We start from the raw sequence: 24949 nt of genomic DNA on the forward strand, positions 1-24949 counted from the left end.
CTAACCCCTTCCCAATCATTGTTGTTCTCACCCTAACCCCTTCCCAATCATTTTTGTTCTCACCCTAACCCCTTCCCAATCGTTTTTGTTCTCACCCTAACCCCTTCCCAATCGTTTTTGTTCTCACCCTAACCCCTTCCCAATCATTTTTGTTCTCACCCTAACCCCTTCCCAATCGTTTTTGTTCTCACCCTAACCCCTTCCCAATCATTTTTGTTCTCACCCTAACCCCTTCCCAATCGTCGTTGTTCTCACCCTAACCCCTTCCCAGTCATTTTTGTTCTCACCCTAATTTCCAGCCTGGGCCCGGCTCAGCGTGGCCGCCGTTTGCCGCCTGCAGAGGGCGCCGGGGCCGAACTCAAGGCCGCTCCGCTTCTCCCGCTCCGGGGCCAGGAGAGATTCCGGAGAACCGCACACAGCGCGGAGTTTGTTTTCTTTCTTCCGTGCCCAGCCCGGGCGGCGGCAGAGCTCAAAGACGAGTCTGTTCTGGGGCAAAGACGGCGTCGGCCTCTCTCTCGAACCGGCCCCGATCAAATCCCAGCAGCCGGTCCTCAGATAACGCGGCTGGGAAACCCGAACCCCGCAGCCCCGCCCGCCCGGCGCCGGCGCCGCCGTCCGGAGGCCGCGGAGATGCCGCAGTGACGCGGGTTCGGGGCCGCGCTGGGGCCCTCGCGGCGGCGCTAGCGGCCTGGGCCTGTGAACTTAGACAAAGACGTTGTTCAGGAAGCCTGTCCGGCCGCGGGCGCTCGAGCTGTTCGGGGCGCTCTGCACGTGCCCCGGGCTTAGGACCGTCGTTCTGCCCAAGCCGGGCCGCGAGGGAGGTGAATGCAGCGCGCTCCGCTGTGAATTCAACCGTGTTCAAGGCGAGGGAAGAACATCCGCGCCCCACTTCTGTTTTCTTTTTCTTTTTCTTTTTTTTTTTTTTTTTTTTTTTTGAGACGGAGTCTCGCTTTGTGGCCCAGGCTGGAGCGCAGTAGTGAGATCTTGGCTCACTGCAAGCTCCGCCTCCCGGGTTCACGCCATTCTCCGACCTCAGCCTCCCAAGTAGCTGGGACTACAGGCGCCGCCGCCGCACTCGGCTAATTTTTTGTATTTTTAGTGGAGACAGGGTTCCACTGTGTTGGCCAGGCTGGTCTCGAACTCCTGACCTTGTGATCGGCCCACCTCGACCTCCCAAAGTTTTTTTTTTTTTTTTTTTTTTTTCTGAGACGGAGTCTCACTTTGTCACCCAGGCTGGAGTGCAATGGCATGACCTTGGCTCACTGCAACCTCCGCCTCCTGGGTTCAAGTGATTCTCCTGCCTCAGCCTCCCGAGTAGCTGGGATTACAGGCACCTGCCACTACACCCGGCTAATTTTTGTATTTTCAGTACAGACAGGGGTCCACTGTATTGGCCAGGCTGGTCTAGAACTCCTGACCTTGTGATCGGCCCACCTCGACCTCCCAAAGTCTTTTTTTGTTTGTTTTGTCACCCAGGCTAGAGTGCAATGGCATGATCTCGGCTCACTGCAAGCTCCGCCTTCCCGGGTTCACACCATTCTCCTGCCTCAGCCTCCCGAGTAGCTGAGATTACAGGCGCCCACTGCCGCGCCCGGCTAATTTTTGTATTTTTGATAGAGACAGGGTTTCAGCATGTTGGTCAGGCTGGTCTGGAACTCCCGACCTCATGATCCACCTGCCTCGGCCTCCCACAGTGTTGGGATTACAGGCCTGAGACCCAGTGCCTGGCATGACCACTTCTGTTTTCTTAGGGGAAGCCTCCTTAAATGAGTGGGCGTTCAAGTTGACAGAACCTCATATGAACGCGGAGTAAGGACATTCTTGATTACTACAGAGTATTTATTAAATGGCTTCTGGACTGAAGCCTATAGAAGGAGTACAGACCATCAAATGTAGAAAAGATGTGGTCATTTAGAAGCCCTATTAGGGGCTCGAGAAACTGTGAGGTCAGGAGTGAAGGGTGCATGAGAGTTTTTTTCTTCAGGATGGAAGAATAGCGGTAGGAAATCCAGCTTCACTCAGAGTCCTAGGGACCTATGCCCTCTTCTGAAAATGCTGAGACACACATCTGTGTGTGCTCAAACTTGTAGGGACCAAGCCTGGGATGTGTCCTTGGGAGAAGAGAAGGAAGCACTAAGACTTCACTCAGAGGGATGGCACTACCCTGGCACCATGGTGAGCCATACGGCTTCCAGACATTAAACATGTGCCATGACTTGGGAGTGGGGAAGAAGCTACTCAGAGCTGTGGGTCATTATGCCTTAGCTCCAGCTACACACCCCCTCACTAGTATCTGCAGCAGAAGACTACAGAGTGCAGACAGAAGAGTGCCTTTCTAGAGAAGTGTGAGATAATGTCTTTCTAGTGGGGTTTAGTGGTCAGAGAGACAGGAGGTAGAGCTTTGGGGAGGCCCGTGTCGATGGTCTCAGCACCAACTAATGAGCCAACTAGAGCGCTGTTCACACTGTCTTCCTCTGGGTTTGCCAGCAACAAAGAAAACCTAAGTGGTAGGAAATAATTGGTATTGCTCAGTTGAAAAGCCTGAACAAGTCAAAGATAATTTTTTTTTGACCTGGATGATTGTCTCTTGCTGGGGAATCCTTCTCCCTGAGGGAGGAAAGCAGATAGAGACGTTAGAATAATTTGGAGGCATTCATAATGCAGATTGGAAGAGGAAGCAAGGCCCAGCAATAGATGCCAAACTTAGAACTTCAAAGCACATAGTTCTGGTTTGGGTCACCCCTCACCATTTGCTGAGGACTATATCAACAACTCACTTGCTGGGGAGTGAGATGAAGTATGTGAATTGCCTGGGATTTTTCCCAGCTGATGAGCTTTAGTTTGACCCTCAGCATAACATCTCCACCTTCTCTTCATCTTTTCTTTAACTCCTTTCATCTGATTCCTTTGACGCTTTACCATGCAATCTTGAACGTGTTCTTCTATAGGGATGCTTCTATCGGGATATTCATCTGTTTCCTAGTCTAGTTTGTAAAATTACTTAGGACCACAGAGAGAGAAACTGAGGCTTGAGATCTTGCCAGAGCTCATACCATTCTTTCCATCAACCAAACAGAAGAGCCCAACTGTTTGGAAAAGCAAGGGAAGTGGCCAATAAGAAGCATTCGGTTGGGGGCATCCATCCTCTTCTGGGATTGGCCTCCGTAGTAGCAAACCATGCAGAAAGATTTGTAAAAGATGGACTCATGGAAGGAGGGCTAGGAAAAAGGTTCTCTTCTGTAAAGAGCAGAGCAGGCAGCACTGGGGAGGGTGGGTTGGTGGGGGATGAGAAGAATGATCATGTGGCTGAGTGAGTTATGGATGTGCTGAAAGTGAGCTCAGAGTTTCCAGAGTGAATATACTTCTGCAGGGGAGTTTCCAGGGGCGCAGCATGTGCAAAGGCAAAATAGCACTGGATCTGAAGTTACAAAGCCTGAGTTTGAGTCCTAAGTGACAGGTCACGTGTATGACCTTGAGCGAGTTATTTAACATCTCCGAGCCCATTTCTTTATCTATGAAATGGAATCAGTGAAAGGACAGTTTCCAGGATATGTGATCTGCATCAGTTGAAAGAGATAAAACAAATAAATGCTTGCCAAAATGACCCTGGCACTTGGGGAACAGGTCTTTGTGGATATCTCCAGCACTGTTCTTTTCTCTCTTAGGAATTGCCTCAAAGTAATGGAACACAGTCTGCGCAACAAACACACAGGTATATATAGACAGGGATAAGACAGATGTAGATATAAATATAGATATAGATACAGATAGACAGATATGGATATAGATATGGAAGGTCAGACTGCAGAAGGAGGAAGTCTCTGGGGACAAGGGAAAGAGGACCAGCAGGCTAAAGATCTGGTTCCGGTTCTGATTCTATCACTTATTGGTCATGTGAAGAAACTGAGGCTTGCCAAGCTTATTTGTAATGAGAGGAGGCTACTTCCCCTGCTGTTCTCATATGGTTGTGAGGAACAAAACATATGGAATATAGATGTAAAAATGCCCTCTAAGCTCAAAGCTGCTACCTTATAATGTAGGTATCAGGTTTTAGGGAAAAGGACAGGTGGCACAGAGGTCACTGGAGTTACTTAGTATATTTTGACATCTCTATAGAGTAGAATAAGACTTGGTCTGCAGACAACAGGCCATACCTATAGGTCACTAAACAACCTTCCCTTCTGAATTCTCCACAAACCAGAATTTTCTGGTCCCTGTGCTAACCTTGGCCCATTTTAGAAAACTTTGGTCAGACTTTCTTACAATGCCTGTGTAATTTGGGAGAAGAAACTTTATGATTTGACCTGCCCTGCCTCTGATATTCTGGCCACGCAAAGACCAGGCCCTTCTACCATTATTGCAGGTGTATGATGGAAATTATGTTTCCTTTTTGGTGCAATTTGTACAATGTGACCCTGGGCCATTCTGGGTCAGGTGCTGCAGCCGAAGTGGGAGGGTGAAAGGACAGTGAAAACCGTCAGAAGAACTGATGAGTAGCCAGGTAAAATGACGCTGACAATGGACATTTGTGACAATAGATGATGCTACCAAAATTTGCCACCATGATACCTCAATCCATATACTTAGTTCTGGAGCTGGGCTAATTGGGAAATTTGAGTCTCAAAATTCAGCTCTTCCCCTGCTGTGACATCACCAGGAGTCAAAAAGGGATGTGGAGCAAGTGGGGTCTGTGAGGGATATCTCAGTGCCAAGGTGTCACCCACAGAAGAGAAGGGAACAGAAGAGGGAGAGAGGAGAGCCACAAGAATGTCCTGGCCTCTTTTCTCTTCAACTCCTGACACCCTCTCACCGTAAGCCAGGAAAGTAATGATCTGCTCAAGTTATAAAAACAAAGTAGAAATAAGAGGAGGACAGAAAATCAAGAGGTACAGGGTGATCTCCTTCCTCTTCTAAATTTCTTTGGGATTCATGTTTGGACCATAAATTTGGCCTTTAAACTGTCAGACTTCTTTTCCTGTGGACTATCTTTTTTCCTCAACTAAACAGCATGCTTCTTGTTTTAGATCTCTCCCAGTTCCTATATAATAGATGCTTCAAGCATTTGGTTGACTGAAGTGATTGCATGAGCTTTCTCAGTCTTGAGGAGAGAACTGTGGCAAGGCTGCCACCTGTTTCTATGACAAAGTGTTAAGAGTGACTCAGCCTAACATCCAGTTGGGTTGCCCTTAATGAGACAGGGACTGTATTTACAGGGCCCGGTCACTTCCCACTTGACTCAGCCGAGCTTGCACAGGCTGTGCACATGCTGGCTGCTCCTATCTTGGACTTGTGGAAAGAAAGAAGAACATGAGAAGTGCAGGAATCTGTGGCTTTGGAACTTCACAGAGACCTTTCCCAGGGGCTGCAATTAGAGAACTGTCCTTTGGATTCACCTTTGCTAAAGAACTACAGTGAAAGTTCTGGGAGATGTTTGCTCAAAGTGCTACCCCATCCTCAAACTTTCCTAAGTGCTAAATGGACATTGTACGACCCACTGGAAATGTAGCTCCCATTTCTGAAGCCTTACAGTGAGGTTGGGGAAACAAGACGCACACACTCCAAGTAAGTTCCAACATATCAGATGGTGAGACAGATGGCAAGTTCTACTAAAGCTCCAAGAAGGAAGGAGTTGCTCAGGACTTGGCTGGTCCAAGAAAGCTTTATAGAATCTGAAATGGACCTTGGATAAAGGGTACAAGTTGACCAACTAGAAAAGAAAATATGGGCCAGGCGCGGTGGCTCAAGCCTGTAATCCCAGCACTTTGGGAGGCCGAGACGGGCGGATCACGAAGTCAGGAGATCGAGACCATCCTGGCTAACACGGTGAAACCCCGTCTCTACTAAAAAATACAAAAAAAAAAAAAACTAGCCGGGCGAGATGGCGAGCGCCTGTAGTCCCAGCTACTTGGGAGGCTGAGGCAGGAGAATGGCGTAAACCCAGGAGGCGGAGCTTGCAGTGAGCTGAGATCCGGCCACTGCACTCCAGCCTGGGCGACAGAGCGAGACTCTGTCTCAAAAAAAAAAAAAAAAGAAAAGAAAATATGTTGGAGGGTGCTGAATAAACTCGTTTTAGCTGGAGCAGGTTTCATGTGGTCACATAAAGTTGGAAAAGGTTCTGGAAGGCCTTGAATTCTGGATTTACAGTGTGCATCTTAATAAGCATTGGAAGCCATCAGATATTTTTGAGCAGGTGTGTAAATACATACGAGATTTTTATTTATTTATTTATTTTTTGAGACAAGGTCTTGCTCTGTCACCCAGGCTGGAGTGCAGTGGCATGATTGTGGCTCACTCCAGCCTTACACTCCTCCTGCCTCAGCCTCCCTAGTAAGTTAGGGGTACAGGTGCGTCTCACCATGCCTGGCTTTTTATGAAGACCATCTGGCGGTAGTGGAGAGGATGAGATGGGAAGCTTGGAGTTGGGGAGGCTAATTAGGAACAGTCCTGTAGAAACTATTGAATATCCAACTGAGGTGAGAACAGAGAGAAGGCAAACACAGCTCTCAATTCTGTGAGAACCTCTGTCTTGGAACAGTACTTGTGTGATATTCATTTGATTTAAAAATGTCCAGGAACACTTTGACCCTTCGCTTTTCCCATAGTCTCCTGACCATTTTTCCCAGAAGAGATAATGGAAAAGAAAACTGCAGTATAACCTACTGAATGACCCTGGGCAGTTCATTCTGCCCCTTGATACTTTATCTAATTTAAATAAGATAATAATGCTTTACCTGCCTGAAAGCAGAGGACTGGAATACTGATTTTTTTTATTTTTGTTTTTTATTTTGAGACAGGGTCTTGTTCTGTGGCCCAGGCTGGAGTGCAATGAGGCAATCACGGCTCACTGCAGCCTTGACCTTCGGAGACCAAGAGATCCTCAGCCTCCCAAAGTGCTGGGACTGCCCCCGGGAGCCACGGTGCCTGGCTTATCTTGCGGATCTTTTCAACTCTAAGACTGAATACCTTTCTTTTCCTTTTAAAATTCTTTTTCGGAACCCTCAAACACCCACTCTCTTCAAACAGCCATTCCAGCCGGGTCCGGGGACAGCTGCGCGCTGGGGTTCGCCGTGGGGGCTGCACGGCTTCCTCGGGGCCTCGGAGACGTGGCTCAGGCGGGGAACAAAGGTCTGCAAATCTCACCCGGAAAACGAGGCTGTGTCTGAGATAAGTGTCCAGCGGCTCCCCACGAACATCGCCAAGTAGGAGTCGGGTCGTTGCTGTGGGCGACGAGAGGCTCTGAGCTAAAGCCTCGGGCGTGGCCCGAACCAGCCTCGCCTTCGCTTCTGCTGAAAACCGCCAGGCGTCGGGGCGGGGACCACGTCTCCCTCGGTCACCGAGTCCAGACCAGCGCTCGCCCCTGCTCATCCCACCCGGGCCCCGTCCGCGGAGGCACCGGCACCAGCTCTCCAGCCCCCCTCGCTCCCCTCGGGAAGCCACAGCGGCCTCGGCGTCCCAGGCTCTCGGGGGCGGAGCCCACCTGGGCCCGGGGCGGGGCGGGGCGGGGCGGGGGCGGGCCAGGTGCGGCGAGCGGGAGAGTCCGGAGCCCGGGCCGGGGTGCCAGAGGCGGGGGCGGAGGCGGGGGCGGAGGCGGGGGCGGGGGCAGGGGCGGGGGCGGGCGCCGGGGAAGCCTCCTCCGGGCGGCGAGGGAGGGCGGCGCGCAGAGAGGGAGAGCGACGGGAGCGGCGTGGGGAGGAGAGCCCGGCACGGAACACGCGCGCGGAGGAGGAGCCGGCCCCGCTCCCGGAGAGACCCCTGGCGCCCGGAGCATGAGCCCGCGCCCCGCCGCAGAGCGCCCGGGGGAGACGGCCTCGGCGCAGCCCTGAGACGCTGGGCCGGGACGCGGGGCGCGGGGCCCGGCCGGGGGGCGGCGGCCGCCTCGGTCAGCGCCATGGGGAGCCCCCGGGCCGCGCGGCTCCAGCTGCTCCTGCGCCCGGTGAGGCTGCTGCGGAGGCGCTTCCGGCTGCTGCTGGCGCTCGCCGCGGTGTCCGTGGGGCTCTGGACTCTGTATCTGGAGCTGGTGGCGTCGGCCCAGGGCGGCGGGAACCCCTTGAACCGGAGTAAGTAGCGCCGAGGGCAGGCGAGGGGCGCGGAGCGGGGCGGCTGCTGCGTCGGGGGACCCGCCTCACCCCGTCCCCGGACCCACTTCCCGCCCCAGGTGCCCGGCGTCGCCCCGCGCGGACTCGGGGGAAGCCGCGGGGCCGAGCGCAGAATCCCCGAGCCGGGCCTGCCCGCCGGCCGTGTGGGTCCGGGGCATCCTCGGGGCATCCTCGCGGCTCCCCGCGGAGAGCGACCGGGACGGAGGCTCCCCCTCTCCGCCGAGACGCTGGCGGCGTCCGGGCCCCTCCAGCCGCTCCAGGCTTGCGGCTCCCGGGGAGGAGGTCCGTGGGGTCCACGCGCGAGCTGGGGATTCGAGTGCGGGATGCCCTCGGCCGTCCACGCCCGGGCGCGCGCTCCAGTCCGCGCAGCCCGAACTTTGCCCCCCGCCTGCTCTTTGGCTCACTGTTTCCTCTCCTGCTGCATCTTCCAGCGGGTTCTTTTTTTTCCATACCTCGGAGAGTCCCCTCTCCTCCCCGCTTCCCCTGCGTCACTCCTCTCCCGGCCCCGTCCTCGGTTCCTCTGAGTCTCCCACCTCCTCGCTGCGCCCTCCCGCTCCTGTTCTGGCCGCCCCTTCTGCTACTTTTCTGAACCCTGAGCGATCTGGCAAACTCCCCATTTTAAGGAGATGATGGACAGCACAGTGGACCGGGCAGCAGGTAGATTCCTACTTCCGTTTCTAACTTAGCCAAGGCCACTTAATATTTCCGTGCCTCAGTTTCCTCCTAGGAAAACAGGAGAGCGTGGTCTCTTTGCCTTTTTACATCAGTAGGTATGGCTGTGCGAGGCGGTTTTCAACGTACTGTGGATGGGCCTAACAAAGTAAAACTCAGTGTCAGGGGCTGTAAAAGATCCTGGAATAGTTGGGAAAAGAAATGGAGAAACGCCCATTACTACCAGGTGCCCAACCCAAACCCGAGGAGCCGAGGTTCAAAGTTCTGACACCTGGCCTCCCATGCCTTCACTTCCCTCCCGCTTCGGGGAAGCTCGGACAGAGTGGCTGAGCAAGTTGCGGAGAAGATACTCTGACTCTGACCTATCGGCAGCTTTCTACCCAGAGTTGGGTGTGGTGCTGTGCCTTCTCTTGTGGCCAGACAGACAGAATTACTAGGGACAGTCGCTGAGCTGGTTCAGGTTGGAAATGTGTATTTATGGCCTAACCTTTCTGTGGTGATGGAAATAATTCCGGCTGTGAGTTGGAGGAGACTGGCTCTGCTACTAACTAGCGGGGGAGTCAAGGGAAAAAGGACAGCTTCTCAGGTGAAAATCAGAACTTTGGTCTAAATGGTCTCCAAGGTGTCTTTCAGTCTGGATACGAAGACTGATGTGCGCGCAAGCATTTGCAGGGCCAGAGAGCTCCGCACATCACCTGGAAGCCACAGCTTCCACCCCGGGGCCACGGCTCCACACAGCAGTGCTTTCCTCTGATGACCACAGCCTGCCTGCCCGTAGCGAATTCTTCCCTCCTCTGGGCCCTGTTCTTCCTTCTGAAAGACAGAGAGTGAGTCTGTTCTCCCCCGCCATGGCCACTCAGGCCCAAATGGATGAGCTCCTTTGGAGTGTGTGTGGGTGGGGGCCTGGGAGGCGACACCTGTTCTCAATGTAGCCATCATTTTGTTTAACCGGTGGGATCTTGTGCACAAATTAAAAGCAGAGAGGAAAGCAGTTGCTTTGTGACCTTGGAATCAGTGACCTCCCTTTCTCCCTCTCCTCACTTTTCTTTTACCTCAGGTGTGTTTTCTTCTCAAACCTGGATCTCGTTTGCCACAGTCATAATCTTACACTCTGGCCCTCGACCTCTGCCTGTCTCCTGTTGCCTGTCTCATTCCGAGCCATCAGTTCTTGAGTCTGTTGGGTTCCCCTCCCAGATGAATCTTGACTCTCTGACTGAGTTTCCTTATTTTTTGTTTTCTTTTCCGAACCAATTATCCAGAAAGCTCTCCCCAGCCTTCTATTCCAGAATCGACTGTTTCCTTACTCATGGTTTTTAACAGGAGGCTAAGCTTGCACACTGATGCACCTTGTGTCCTCTCTCCTCTTAGAACCCTGAAATTCGTCTATTGTGCAGGGTGTCTTTTTGTCCTGGGCTGTCCCCTTATATTCTACTCTCGATTTCCCTGTGGAATGAGAGTTAGACAGGAGCTGTGGTTTCTGCCTCCTTGTCTCCCATCCTTTTGTTGTTAAGAAGCCCAGACATCTTGCATCAAAGTTAGTTCCCTCTTTTCCTGTAGGTTTCATTCCCAGCTCAGAGCTTTTCCTTTGGAGGGAGAGCCGGGGAGGAGGCATTGGGAAAGGAGAGGTGGAAAGGGGGTTGCTAGCATTCCCAGCTCCGCACTCTTGGATACCAACAGGAACCAGGGTAGTAAAACTGCACCTCCCAGCCCTGCACCCCCGGCCTCAACCACAGCAACCAGAACCAGCTTGTTGGCTCTGCTTTCCAGCAAACCACCCTGCCTCCCCTCTCTAGCAATCCCTGCCAACTCACTCCACCACCCACAGCTCCCTGTCATCTGTAAGGCCAGCCCCCATTACCAGCAACCTTTCATTTGCCTGTCCCTGTGCTGGATCTGGTGCTGGAAGAAGAGTATGGAGAGATGGCAGTCACAAACTCCAGGGTTACCAGTAATGACAGGGGAGCATACTTCCTTCTTTATCTTCATGAAATAACCCAGTAGTTTAAGATGTGAAAGATGTACAATTTGGCTCCATGTGCAGAAGGAGATACAACCACAACTGGAGTGGCTTCAGAGAAAAACAAGCAAAATCCTTAACAAATAGAAAGTGGACAAAAGAATTAGGACTGTTCATTCATTCATGTACACAAATATTTACTTAGTGCATACCTTGAGCCAGGGATTGTGCCAGGCCATGTAGGTGTGATGACCAGGACGTGGTTTCTAGCATCTACAGCTTTATCTAGGGGGAAAGCTAAGATGCCTATATCAAAATAGTTGTAATATAAAGCAGTCATTGAGTTTTGCAAACATAGGACCCATATGTTTCTGTGACACCTCTCGAAATGGGGGCACAGCTCTCCCAACTAATATTTCATGGAAACAGTGACATTTGGGGACATTTTGAAGAGTTGGTTAGATTTTGGGGGATACAGAAAGGCTATTCCAGACAGAAAGAGTAACGTCAACAAAGACCCAGCATCGGGGAAAGTTTGTGTTTGAGAATATTGAGCAGCTGAGTTTGGCGAAACAGAGGGTATAAGGAGGACAGAGGATGATGCTATGTGTGGAAGGCTGAATAGAAACCTTGAAGAGTGGTGTTTATTCAGTAGCTGGTAGAAAGCGGTTGAAAGTTTTAGAATACGGTAGCATCATAGAATGGGACAGGTAAGGTAACAATACTTTCGGTGTGGCATGGTGGTTCTGGGACAGGGTCCTGAACCAGTTAATGTTGGGCTCCCCTTGTTGGGCCCAACATTAACTCTTTAGCTGCTGGATCATGGAGCTGTCCTGGGGAGGGGTCCAGGTGGCAGTGGGACACTCAGAGGGCCTGGGGCAGCCACTGTTCTAACACATGCATAAGGATTTCAGTGTTTTGGTAAGTGGTGCGGCTATCCTGGTATGTACTGGCTGAAAAGCAGCCCTGGGAACAAATTGTTGTTGGAAGTTAAAGATTCTCTGATTAGGCAGGTTTTAACAAGTTATATACCCATTTGTTCATATTGGATCAGCAAAGATTCTATTTGAAGGCAGAGTTCTGGCCTAGAGGCCGGGGGTGGCGGCTCACACCTGTAATCCCAGAACTTTGGGAGGCCAAGGCGGGCAGATCATTTGAGGTCAGGAGTTCGAGACCAGCCTGGCCAACATGGCAAAACCCCATCTCTACTAAAAAAGATAAAAAAAAAAAAAAACCACCTAGGCGTGGTGGTGCACGCCTGTAATCCCAGCTACTGGGGAGGCTGAGGCAGGAGAATTGCTTAATTCGGCAGGCAGAGGTTGCAGTGAGCTGAGATTGCACCACTGCACTCCAGTCTGAGTGACAGAGCGAGACTCCACTTTAAAAAAAAAATGGGTTTCTAGAGATGAAATATCTCAGAGCCAAGGGATGATATTTGGGCTCAAATCCAAGACAGAAGGATGGCATGTACTGGCCTCTTTTAGAGCTCCCATTTAAGGGCCAGGATTACTTGCTGGATCCCAAAGTATTCTGAAGCTCAGGAAGCCACTGGCTTCCATTGCCCTGCCTCTGTCTGTACCACATCTCTCTGGCTGGCCTTTGTGACTTCTGGCTGACTTGAGTGGGCTGAGGGAGGCACATCCACAGTGAGAGGCAGTCACTGCAGCTCTGGCCACCACAGCCGTTCGGATCTGGAAAGGATACAAACCCTCCAGTAACAGAGGTAATACAGGGCAGAGCAGTAATCTGAGACGCAGGCAGGGAGAGAGGGAGAAGCACATGAGACAGATGTGTGGGCAGAGGAGGGATAGTGTGGCGTGGAGTTGAAACCCAGTGAAGCAACAAGCACAACTGCCTTGTGTGCTCCTGTGGGCAGGGACTGTGTCTCATGCAGCTCTGGCTGGGCTGCCTCTCTGTCCCAGGGAACCTCTAGCTCCTTTTGACGTGTCCTGTTTTACCTCTCTTTATGCTGATATTCCAGTCACCAGGCTACTATGTGTGTCTTCAAATCAACATTCAGTTCTGGGCACACACTAGGCGCTCAGATAAGTACCTTCTGGTTATGAATGTGTCAGCTCTGAATTTCCAAGCACCTGATATTTTCCACTGGCAGATACTGTGTTTATCAGGGACTGATCCAATAATAGAACCTAGGAATTCTTGTTCCCTGTACCATAATACGTATACACAGCAATAGCCTTTGAATACAAATACAGAAGATAAGCGATAAGACATCAATGGTTTTCTTTTTTTTTAAATCGTAAGCGTGTTTTCTTTGGGCATCGCCTATACGAGGAATGCGGTTTTTGACAATAGGTGACCTTACCCATATTTAGAGTCTCTCTTTTCCCTGGTCTCTCAGTCCCTGTGCTGACGTGGCCGGTGGAACCTCAGCAATGTGTCTGCCATCTTTACCCTGCCTACTACCCAGGGACCCTCAATCTGAGTTGAGTCCCATTCCCCTGCTGGGTGTGCTGGGGCTGTCTGCCACTCCCTGTCCTGGGAGTTGTTCGGACGCTGTGCATGGTGATAACTGCTTTGTGGCACAAGGTCTTCTGATAGTGCTTCCGTGCTGGTTTCTGGTAACTGCACTGCAGTAATTTTCCAGGCCATGGAGCCTGGTCTTGCCCTCTAGTGCTGGGCTTTATGGAGCAGAGCAGAGTAGCCAACATAGCAGAGTTTGCTTTGGAAGGGGTCCTAGAGGCTGTTCCTGGAGTTGGCCACTCACCGTGTAGTTCTCCTCTGCAGCGTTCCACCAGTCTCAAGAACTACGCTTTTATTTTTCACAAGCGCTTTTCGTGATATGTAAAGATTATGTGGTCTCAACTAGGCCAAACAGACATTGGAGTTTACAGACGATTCTTTGACCTCGTGATTCATAGAATTAATAGATTTACATGTTAACCGATATACAAAAATGCGAGTGGAAGAGGTGAGAATAGTTGGATAGTGGTTCCAAAGGGCACTGGGCTGCATGTATTATATATTCTGAGCAAAGTATGACAGATCTTTCCATTTTTACAGACTCAAGTTAACAAGTGCTACTTTGAATGTTAGAAGTATCCATTGGATAGGCAAAAATGAATATTCTTTGTATTCTTGTTTTATATATATATATATATATTTTTTTTTTTTTTTTTTTTTTTTTTTTTTTTTTTTTTTTTTGGAGACGGAGTCTTGCTCTGTCACCCAGGCTGGAGTGCAGTGGCCGGATCTCAGCTCACTGCAAGCTCCGCCTCCCAGGTTCACGCCATTCTCCTGCCTCAGCCTCCCGAGTAGCTGGGACTACAGGCACCCACCGCCACGCCCGGCTAGTTTTTTGTATTTTTTAGTAGAGACAGGGTTTCACCGTGTTAGCCAGGATGGTCTCGATCTCCTGACCTCGTGATCCGCCCGTCTCGGCCTCCCAAAGTGCTGGGATTACAGGCTTGAGCCACCGCGCCCGGCCTCTTGTAATATTTTAGTATATAAGTTATTTTTATGTTCAACATGTTCTTTATTTCATAACTACAAAAGGCCTGATACTGACCAACTTTTAAGAAAATAAACATGCAAATCGTCGCTGTGGTCCCTCTTTTTATTAAAGTATGTGTACTGAAAGCTGGATGAGCGGTTTTCACAAACTGAAAATACCTGTGTTACGGGCACCGTGATGAAGAAACAGAATATCACCAGCACCCCAGTGCCCCCATGGGGGGACGCTATGAATCACTGCTGTCAGCATAGATTAATTTAGCATATTTTAATATTTTATATAAGTGGAATAATACAGATTGTGGTTCTCTTTTTAGTAACCATTTTTAAAATTAAATTAATGAAAGCGTTTTTTGAGACTGAGTCTTACTGTCTCTCAAGCCCGAGTGCCATGGTGTGATCTTAGCTTATTGCAGCCTGGAACTCCTGGGCTCAGTGACAGGAGTGAGCCACTGTGCTCGGCCTCATTTTAAAATGACAAATGACATTCTTTTTTTTTTTTTTTTTTTTTGAGACAAGAGTCTCGCTCTGCTGCCTGGGCTGGAGTGCAGTGGCCGGATCTCAGCTCACTGCAAGCTCCGCCTCCTGGGTTCCCGCCATTCTCCTGCCTCAGCCTCCCGAGTAGCTGGGACTACAGGCGCCCGCCACCTCGCCTGGCTAGTTTTTTGTATTTTTTAGTAGAGACGGGGTTTCACTGTGTTAGCCAGGATGGTCTCGATCTCCTGACCTCATGATCCACCCGTCTTGGCCTCCCAAAGTGCTGGGATTATGGGCTTGAGCCACCGCGCCCGGCCCACATTCTTTATGATTATAAAAATAATGCGGCCAGGCACGGTGGCTCACACCTGTAATCCCAGCACTTTGGGAGGCCAAAGGTGGGCAGATCACTTAAGGTCAGGAGTTCGAGAGCAGCCTGGCCAACATGATGAAAGCCCATCTCTGCTACAACTACAACAATTAACTGGGTGTGGTTGCGGCGCCTGTAGTCCCAGCTGTTTGGGAGGCCGAGGCACAAGAATCGCTTGAACCTGGGGAGCAGAGGTTGCAGTGAGCCAAGATTGCGCCAGTGCACTCCAGCCTGGGTGACAGCAAGACGGTGTCTTAAATAAGTAAATAAATAAATAAAATAAGGATAAAAATAATCCGTGCTCATTATACTAGACAACAGCTGTGTATCTGGACTACATTAACCCCCGTGAAAGTACTTGTTTGCCTTTAGGCACCACAGCATCAGGAATAAAATAACCTACGGCCGAGGAAGACCAGGGGCCTCAAGGCTGTAGGATACCTAGTCTCTGAAATCCTCTAGCAGCGCTCTGCCAGGGTGGAATCGAGAACTGCTGCTCATCCACATATGAGAACCCTCTAAACGTGTTTCTTCCGGTCTTGATCTTAGAAATAGCTGTGCTTCTATTGAGCAGTTTGTTTTCATTTTTATTGGTCACGCAAGTTGCATAATCACTCTGATTGCTGCCTTCGTGTTGGTTACTAGGAAGCTTTAGGATTCAGTTTTGTCTTCACCTGGAGAAAAGTGTAAAGGATTTTATGATCTGTATTTTTCTACTAATTTTGTGACTGTACCTTTATTTTATTTTATTTATTTATTTTTTTCTTTTTTGAGACGGAGTCTTGCTCAGTCACCCAGGCTGAAGTGTGGTGGCGCGATCTCGGCTCACTGTGAGCTCCGCCTCCTGGGTTCACACCATTCTCCTGCCTCAGCCTCCCGAGTAGCTGGGACTACAGGCGCCGCCACCTCGCCCGGCTAGTTTTTTTGTATTTTTTAGTAGAGACGAGGTTTCACCGTGTTAGCCAGGATGGTCTCGATCTCCTGACCTTGTGATCCGCCGGTCTCGGCCTCCCCAAGTGCTGGGATTACAGGCGTGAGCCACTGCGTCTGGCCAACTGTACCTTTGTTTTATCTCCCCACCCCCACAAGCAACTACTTCCAGTTTATGTCATCTTGTATTCTATGGTCATTGTAAGCTACTTTAGTTTTTCCTGGACCAAATCAAGGCATAAAATCAATAAACAAAAGTGCTGTGGTATACATACAAGTATGAAGAAGAAATGAACAATCACCTAAAATGTCACCACTCTGACCTAGACAGTGTTGAAAAAATGAAGTGTGATAAGCAGATGTTGGATTCCAGGACGCTTTAGACAAAAAGTCTGGATTTAAAAACTTAAAAAGCCAACAAAAGTATTGCCCTGACCTTTTTGGGGGTCTTTATTTAGGTACTGAAAAGTTGAATCACATCCACAAATAAATTATCTTTCCGTATAAGACGACTACCAAAAGCTTAGAATTTACTGACAGATGTTGGGGCCTGAGCCACTTTTGTTGAAAACAGTGACACCGTACAAGGCAAGTTCAATAAAATTGGGCTCATCCTTGACATTACCGAGAGAACAACTGAGAGACTGGCTAGGAAGGCCAGAAACCCGGTTTATCATGTGGGCACCCGTCCCTGCAAAGGTCTGGGAGGAAGCGTCTCGCGCCAGCAAGGACATCTCAGTGTGAAGATCTGTGGCCGCTGCCAGTCTGTGGCTTTTGGATGCATAAAGTCACAAACTAGAGATCCAGCTCCTCTGTTAGCAGCTGGGAATCCCTGCCCAGGGAATAGATTTGGTCTGTCTCTTCCACCCATTTCTTCTTCGAAACTGTGTTCTTGTGGTCCCTAGCAGAGGCTATGTGTGTGTCTCAGTCTGCACAGCTAACATTCCGTGACCCAGGAAGAGGGCTCGGAAATGGAAGAGAATAGAGAGAGTGGGGAGTGGAAACAGAGAAATGACATTCCAGGCCGACCAAGGATTTTAGGTATCAATGTTCAGGAAATTGAGTGTGGGGTATTTCGCAATCTTTATTTAGTTTGCAAACCTTGAATGGCTGCAGAAGTGATTCATTCTAAACTTAAAGCAAAACGTTTACGGAGCATTCACTTTGTGTGGTAGACTGAGTGGACTGAAAAGCGTCGATAATTCCTGGAAAAACTGGAGTTTGAAGACAGGGCAAAGTTCAAGTTCAAGCTCTGTGACTCACCAGTGGTGAGACCTTGCAGAAGGTACTTACTCCTTTCTAAGTCTCAGGAGCCTTAGCTGGGTAGTGGAGCCGTAATGCTCTTCCTGTAGAGCTTTCTTTATGACTAAATGAGATTTATGAGCATAGCACATATTAGGAGCTCAGTGGATATTGGTTCTCATCTCTTCCCTCTCAGTCTGATAGGAATTAGAGAATGGCTGGGCAGGAGGGGGCAAATAGGCACATTCCTCAACTGGTCCTTTTGCCAGTGCTTCTTTTTTTTTTTTTTGAGACGGAGTCTTGCTCTGTTGCCCAGGCTGGAGTGCAGTGGTGTGATCTCGGCTCACTGCAAGCTCCGCCCCCCGGGTTTACGCCATTCTCCTGCCTCAGCCTCCCGAGTAGCTGGGACTACAGGCACCCGCCACCGCGCCCAGCTAGTTTTTTGTATTTTTTTAGTAGAGACGGGGTTTCACCATGTTAGCCAGGATGGTCTCGATCTCCTGACCTCGTGATCCACCCGTCTCGGTCTCCCAAAGTGCTGGGATTACAGGCTTGAGCCACCGCACCTGGCCCCCGCCAATACTTCTTAAACTTCTCAGCCCATGACACAGCTGTGTCCAGTACCCCAGCATCACTATGCCATCCATACCCAGCACCTGCCACCAAATACACATTCTTCAATCACGTTTTTCCTCCATGATGTTCAGCAATGCCTGCATCTTTCCATCCCAGGCAGAAATTTTTATCAGGGGTGGGGGCCCAGTTAGGAGTCAAGGATTTTGCTGAGAATGAGAGCTATCTGGGGGGCCGTACCAGGGCACAGAAGCACAGCAATTGGGAAGCGATAACCTCTCATTCTGCTGCGTGCCCCTGAGTACACACCAAGATTTCTGGGACTAAAAGGCAGGAACACCTGGCAGTTATCTCATTATTTCTTTATTAAAAAAATTTTTTTTTTTAGAGATGGAGTCTCACTATGTTGCTCAGGCTGGTCCTGAACTCCTAGGCTCAAAAGATCCTCCCACCTCAGCCTCCCAAAGTGCTGAGATTACAGGCATGAGCCACCGTGCCTGGCCAGTTACCTCCTTGTACATCCTAGCTTTGTAACTGATTTGCCTGGTTTCCTGTTTCCAGGAAATCAGTTTACCTGTAACTAATTTCCTGTCCTTTTGGGGGCTTCGGTTCCATAGTCTTTGGAGTGAGATGCTTCCCTGCGGGAGTAGATTTGGAACTTGCCCGTGTCGCGAAGGGGTGAAAGGGACAGTCAGGAGTATCTTTGACATTCTGGCGCTGGCCTTTCAAGGCTCAGTTGCCTGAACCAAGAGATGGCAGCTCTCCCAGTAGTTCTGACCGCTTTGGCCTCCAAGGTCATCTCTGACACCACGGTCTCCGTACAAGCAGTTGCCTCAAAGATTAAAGGCCTCCCTGCTGAGATCTTCTTACAAATCCTCTGATCCGCTCCTTTCCACCCTGCCTGCCAAGCCCAGGTTCAAACGAATGCGTGCAGCGTGTACTCACACACACCTCCCTCACCAGCCAGCTGGTCCCGACTGCTCACCAGCACCTCTTAGCAAAGGTGGGCGGGAGGAGTGAGGACGTGGAGGATCCCCTCGTGGACCAGGCACACAGCGCAGTACGCTCTCTCTGTCCCGGGTTTCTTTCCGTTTCAGCTGAGTAGAGGGCCTGGGACAGGGCGATGGAGATGGGTGAAGGCTTCCAACAGCAGAAGGCAGGGGACATTGCACAGGCACAGAAAATGGGCAGAGAAATGAGGAGAGACCCCTACCCCATTTTTTCATTTTAGTGACTGTTGTTTTGTTTTGAGACAGAGTCTCGCTCTGTCACTCAGGCTGAAGTGCAGTGGCGTGATCTCGGCTCACTCTAACCTGTGTCCCCCAGGTTCAAGCAATTCTCCTGCCTCAGCCTCCTGAGTAGCTGGGAGTACAGGCATGTGCCACCTCGCCCAGCTAAGTTTTGTATTTTTAGTAGAGATGGGTTTTGCCATGTTGGTCAGGCTGGTCTTGAACTCCTGACCTCAGGTGATCCGCCCGCCTCGGCCTCCCAAAGTGCTGGGATTACAGGTGTGAGCCACCGCACCCAGTGTAGTGACTGTATTTTTCATATCTGTAAGTTTTATTTTGTTCTATTTCAAATTTGTTGGGTTTGTAAACACTACATTGTGGCTGGGTGAGGTGGCTCATGCCTGTAATCACAGCACTTTGGGAGGCCAAGGTGGGCAGAGTTCGAGGTCAGTAGTTCGAGACCAACCTGGCCAACATGGCAAAACCCTTTCTCTACTAAAAATATAAAAATTAGCTGGACGTGGTGGCGCATGCCTGTAATCCGAGCTACTCGGGAGGCTGAGGTAGGGGAATCGCTTGAACCAGGAGGCGGAGGTTGCAGTGAGCTGATTTTGTGCCACTGCACTCCAACCTGGGTGACAGAGTGAGACTCTGACTTAACAAATAAATAAATAAGTAAATAAATGAATAAATAGGCTGGGCATGGTGGCTCATGCCTGTAATCCTGGCACTTTGGGAGGCTGAGGTGGGTGGATCACCTGAGGTCATGAGTTCAAGACCAGCTTGGCCAACATGGTGAAATCCCGTCTCTACTAAAAATACAAAAATTAGCTAGGCATGGTGGCACATGCCTGTAATCTCAGCTACTTGGGAGGCTGAGGCAGGAGAATTGCTTGAACCTGGGAGGCAGAGGTTGCGGTGAGCCGAGATTACACCACTACACTACAGCCTGGGCAACAGAGCAAGACTCTTGTCTCAAAATAATAATAATAATAATAAATAAAAATAAACTCCATCATTCTTCTGCATTTAAAAATTTAAAACAAATTTAATTATCTAAAATTGTTGGTTGCAAGAGGCTGCCAAGATGTTAGCATCTGCTTACTGCTCTGATTTTTACATCTTCATATTTTGGCTGCTGGAGTTTTCTCTTACCTTATGGAGGGCTTTACTATGTAAATAAAACAGCAGTTTGTCATCCTTCATCTAGTGTTTTTAATATTTTGCTGTGGGTATTTTCCAAAAGGAAGTCCTCTGGCTTGAATTTCTAATACCTCCTCCAGCGACAGCAGGCTGCTGTTATGCGGGTGTGTGTGTCTAAGCAAAGGTGAATATTTCCATTTGAGGAATATAGCGCAAGCTAAGTGGAAAGTCTGGAGAATACAAACTTTTGTAGGGAACACAAGTTCTGTAGTGCAGAGGCTTGAAGGAGATGAAGATGAAATGGTAGTTGCAACCTAATTGTAGACTCACCTGCGGGCCAGGTTGCTGAGTCTGGACTTGGTAGGGAGCAACGTAAATTTATTTTATTGATTAACTGATGTTTTTTCGTTTTAGAGATAATGCCTCAGTCTGTTGCCCAGTCTAGAGTTTGGTGGCATGATCAGGGCTCACTGCAGTCTCAAACTCTTGGACTCAAACAATCACCCCACCTCAGCCTCCCACGTAGGCAGGACTGCTGGTGCATGTCACCGTGCCTGCTGATTTTATTTATTTATTTATTTATTGAGATGGAGTCTCGCTGTCTTGCCCAGGCTGGAGTGCAGTGGCCGGATCTCGGCTCACCGCAAGCTCCGCCTCCCGGGTTTACACTATTCTCCTGCCTCAGCCTCCCGAGTAGCTGGGACTACAGGCGTCCACCACCATGCCCAGCTAATTTTTTGTATTTTTTTTAGTAGAGATGGAGTTTCACCATGTTAGCCAGGATGGTCTCGATCTCCTGACCTGGTGATCCGCTCGCCTCGGCCTCCCAAAGTGCTGGGACTACAGGTGTGAGCCACCGCGCCCGGCCCATGCCTGCTAATTTTAACATTTTCTTTGTAGAGACAGGGTCTCACTATGTTGCCTAGGCTGGTTCAAACTCCTGGACTCAAGCAACATTTTTGCTTCTGTCTCCAAAACCACTGGGATTACAGGCACGAGCCACTGTGACTGTGTCTAGCCAACATAAATTGTTTAAAGCAGGAATTTCTTATGGAGGGAGTGTTTTCTGTTTTTCATCCACTGATTTGTACTTTAATTGTTCAAACACTTTTTTTTTTTTTTTTTTTGGTACAGGATCTTGCTTTTTCACCCAGGCTGGAGTCCAGTGGTTCACTGCAGCCTCGACTTCTTCAGCTCAAGCAATCCTCCTGCCTTGGCCTCCCACGTAGCTAGGACCACAGGCATACACCACTACGCCCAGCTAATTTTTAAACTTTTTGTAAAGATGGGCCTCACTGTGTTGCCCAGACTGGTCTTGAACTCCTGGGCTTAAGCAATCCTCTTTCCTCAGCCTCCCAAAGTGCTGGGATTACAGGCGTGAGCCACCCCACTGCCTTTAAATACTTACCAGCCCCTTCTACATCCCGGGAACTTGTGTCTGTAGGTTGATTAGGCTGTTGGAAGTTTGCAGGATGGCTAGGACGTAGTGAGGTGGTGACTGCAGTGACCCAGCGGATGAGTGGCGAGTGCCTAGCTGGAAGGAGTGGCAGATGAAAGCTGAGACATGTCAAGGCAGGACGTGACAGTTTGGCAGTAGGGTTGATGGAGAAGGTGATAGAATACCAAAGTTACGGGTTTCATACATGGTTCTCTGGCTACTGTACTCTGCCACGATCATTCAAATATGGGTTGTCTTGTGCACCCAGCATCTCAGAAATGGTCTCCTGAGAAAAACATGCCTTCATTTGTCCTTGTACTTTATTCTCTGGAACCATGGTGGGCCTACAGAAGAATGCAAAGGGTGGGGAGGCAGACACTCATTCATTCAGAGGGTGTTCACTGAGCACTTGTTATTTGCCAGGCTATGCTCTGGGTGTTAGGGAGATCATGGGGAAGAAGAAGTCGAAAGAGCTTGCCATCACAGAGCATGCGTTTCTGGTGAGGAAGAGAGAGGATAATCATGTAAACAAACAGATGGGGATTTGAGATGGTGATGCTATCTGGGAAGAAAAAGAAGCAATAATCGCACTGGCTTGGAGGCTGAGGGGGCTCTCCCAGACAGATAGCTCCTAAGACAGATAACTGAGGGCTGGAGGACATGACATCAAAAGGGTGTCAGGATTACAAAGACCTCAGGAATTTGGAGAATGGGAGCTGGGTAGAAGAGGAAAAAATTGTAGAGCAGAGTTGTTGCTGGTTTTCAGGATAAGCGTCTCCTTCCTAATCCTGTTGTCCTGAAAACCGTGTTCTCCTTTACCTCAGGAAGGAATAGAGTCAGCCTCAGACTTAGAGTTTTCTACCAGGAGCGCTTGAGAAAGAAGCACTGGCTAAAGACTGTCTGGGCTGGGCAGAAAATGATCGTGGCTGTTTCTTCTTCATCACAAACCCAGATCCCAAAACCAGTATGGGGGGATAGGGGATGTCTTATTGAAAGGCAGACTGGAATTAACCCCGTCCCCTCCCTCACAACATTTTTTCCGTGCCTCCATTAGTGCACTTACCAAAGTCAGCCTTGCATCAGAGTTATTTTTGTCTGTTTGTCTTCCTCTGTGAGATTGGGAATTTCTAGAGTACTGGACCTGGGCATTTCCCCCTCTTTGTGAAGAGATTTGTAACCTTTTGTGGATCACATACATCTGTAAGAATCTGATGAAGAGGCCAGGCACGGTGGCTCACGCCTGTAATCCCAGCACTTTGAGAGATTAAGGTAGGAGGATGGCTTGAGCCCAGGAGTTTGAGACCAGCATGGGCAACATAGCAAGACCCTATCTCTACATAAAGTTTAAAAATTAGCCCCAGCCAAGCATGGTGGCATACACCTGTAATCCCAGCATTTTGGGAGGCCGAGGTGGGCAGATCACTTGAGTCCAGAAGTTCAAGATCAGCTTGGGCAACATGGTGAAACCCTGTCTCTACAAAAAATACAAGAATTATCCGGGAGTGGTGGCACTACTGTAGTCCCAGATACTCGGGAGGCTCAAGATCACATGAGCGTGGGAGGCAGAGGTTGCAGTGAGCCAAGATTGCACCACTGCACTCCAGCCTGGGTGACAGAGGGAGACCTTGTCTCAAAAAAAAAAAAAAAAAAAAAAAAGAGCCAAGTGTGGTGGTGCATGCCTGTGGTCCCAGCTACTCAGGAGGCTGAGGTGGGAGGATCACTTGAGCCCAGGAGTTTGAGGCTGCAGTAAGCTATGATCTCGCCACTGTACTCCAGCCTGGGTGACAGAGTGAGATCCTATCTAAAAAGAAAGAAAAAAGAAGGGAAGAGAAGAGAGAAAAGAAAAAAGGAATCTGATGAAGAAACGGTGTGCCCTGTCCTCAGAAGTCTGCCCATCTCCTGTGTATTTTGCTATTTTGGGAGGAGGTACACAGGCCTCTGACCCCTATCCGTGGATCCCTAGTTAAGAACTCTGCCTGAAGCTTTACCCAGTGCCTGGTATGTGGTAAGTTCTTGGAGTCGGGTGACTTGGGAATATTCTCCTGATTAAATCTCCTTCCTCTAGTTGCAGGGGACAGATGTTAGGTGGGAGAAAGAGAGCCAGGAAGAGCCCCGCTGCTGGGAGATGCAGAAAAGTGTTTAAATCATCCATCTGGAAGCAGCCATCCAGAGAGCAGTAGCTTCACCTCACTTCCTGTCCGGGAGAACCGGAGGTGGGGTCTCCTCCCTGGGCTTGGTCTTCCCTTGGGCTCTGCCGTGCCTCCCCTTCGCCTTGTGCCTGCTGTTCTCCAGTCTCATGACATCCCTCTGCTTGCCTTTCAAAACTCCGCTTACCCCTTTCTCTCATCCCTTCCCTGAAGCCTTCCTCAGCTATTTTAGAACCAGCTGACCTCGTTCTTCTTGGAACTTCTGTTGCACCTCACTTTTCTGAAACTTACAATTGAGTACTGACTGACTTTCGTTTACTTCATCTGGGTTGGTCTTGTGTGTCCCAGCTGGGTTGTTAGAGAAGCCAAAGGTGGCTCCAGAGTATCTGGTTAGGACGGTTTGCTTCACTCTCTCCACAGCGTGGATGGAATGCTTGGAAGAGGCAGGCAGTTCTCTTAGAATCGAGTCGGCGCAGGCTATGCTGTGCCCGTGTTTCCTCCATATGGACATGGCCATCCTTGCCGCCTTAACTTCTGGCATTGCTGTTGTGCCCTCCAGGCCATCTGCTGCTGTCTTGGCTCCTCCATTCCTTCCTTCCTTTATCGTGGCAGAGTGGTGAGAAGCTTTGAAGTCAGACTACCTGACTTTGAACCCTGGTTCCTGTCCTTGGTAAGCTGTGCCTCAGTGAGCATATTATTGACCCTCAATATGCCCCCGTTTCTTCTCTGTAAAATGGGACTATTAATGGTACCTGTCTCATTGTGTTTTTGTTGTGACGATTAAGTGAAATAATAAAGTACTTAGAACAGTTTCTAATACATAGTGTTTGATAAGTGTTAGCTGGTGGCTGGGCACAGTGGCTCACATCTGTAATCCCAGCGCTTTTAGAGGCCGAGGTAAGAGAATGCCTTGAGGCCGGAAGTTCAAGACCAGCCTGGGCAACATAGCAAGACCCCCATCTCTACCAAAAAATAAAATAAAGAAAAATTAGCTGGGCATGGTGGTGTGTGCACCTGTAATCCTAGTTATTAATACTCGGGAGGCTGAGGCAGGTGGATCGCTTGAGCATAGGAGTTGGAGGCTGTAGTGAGCTATGATCACACCACTGCACCCCAGCCTGGGTGACAGAGCAAGGCTCTGCCTCATAAAAAAAAATAATAAATACATAAATAAATGCTTATCTGAGCGCCTAGTATGTGC

General features: G+C 49.7%; 1 protein-coding gene across 5 annotated transcripts in view; it reads left to right on the top strand.

The window, feature by feature from the left end:
* The first annotated feature begins 7644 nt into the window (after positions 1–7644).
* The window catches only part of B4GALNT3 (beta-1,4-N-acetyl-galactosaminyltransferase 3), a 103394-nt gene continuing 86089 nt past the window's right edge, over positions 7645–24949 (top strand). For 2 of the 5 annotated variants that reach the window (XR_001447853.3, XR_013400760.1), the window contains exon 1: positions 7645–8057. Coding sequence is in view for 3 of the 5 variants with exons in the window: in XM_001094974.5 (XP_001094974.3) it covers positions 7889–8057 (169 nt within the window). In the remaining 2 variants the exon portion in view is untranslated. Of the gene's footprint in view, positions 8058–8710; positions 8754–24949 lie in introns of those variants that run through there. The other 3 variants (XM_001094974.5, XM_015150711.3, XM_077953246.1) reach the window with 3 other exon arrangements.

This window comes from Macaca mulatta, chromosome 11, assembly GCF_049350105.2.
Source record: "Macaca mulatta isolate MMU2019108-1 chromosome 11, T2T-MMU8v2.0, whole genome shotgun sequence".
Classification (NCBI taxonomy): Eukaryota; Metazoa; Chordata; class Mammalia; order Primates; family Cercopithecidae; genus Macaca; species Macaca mulatta.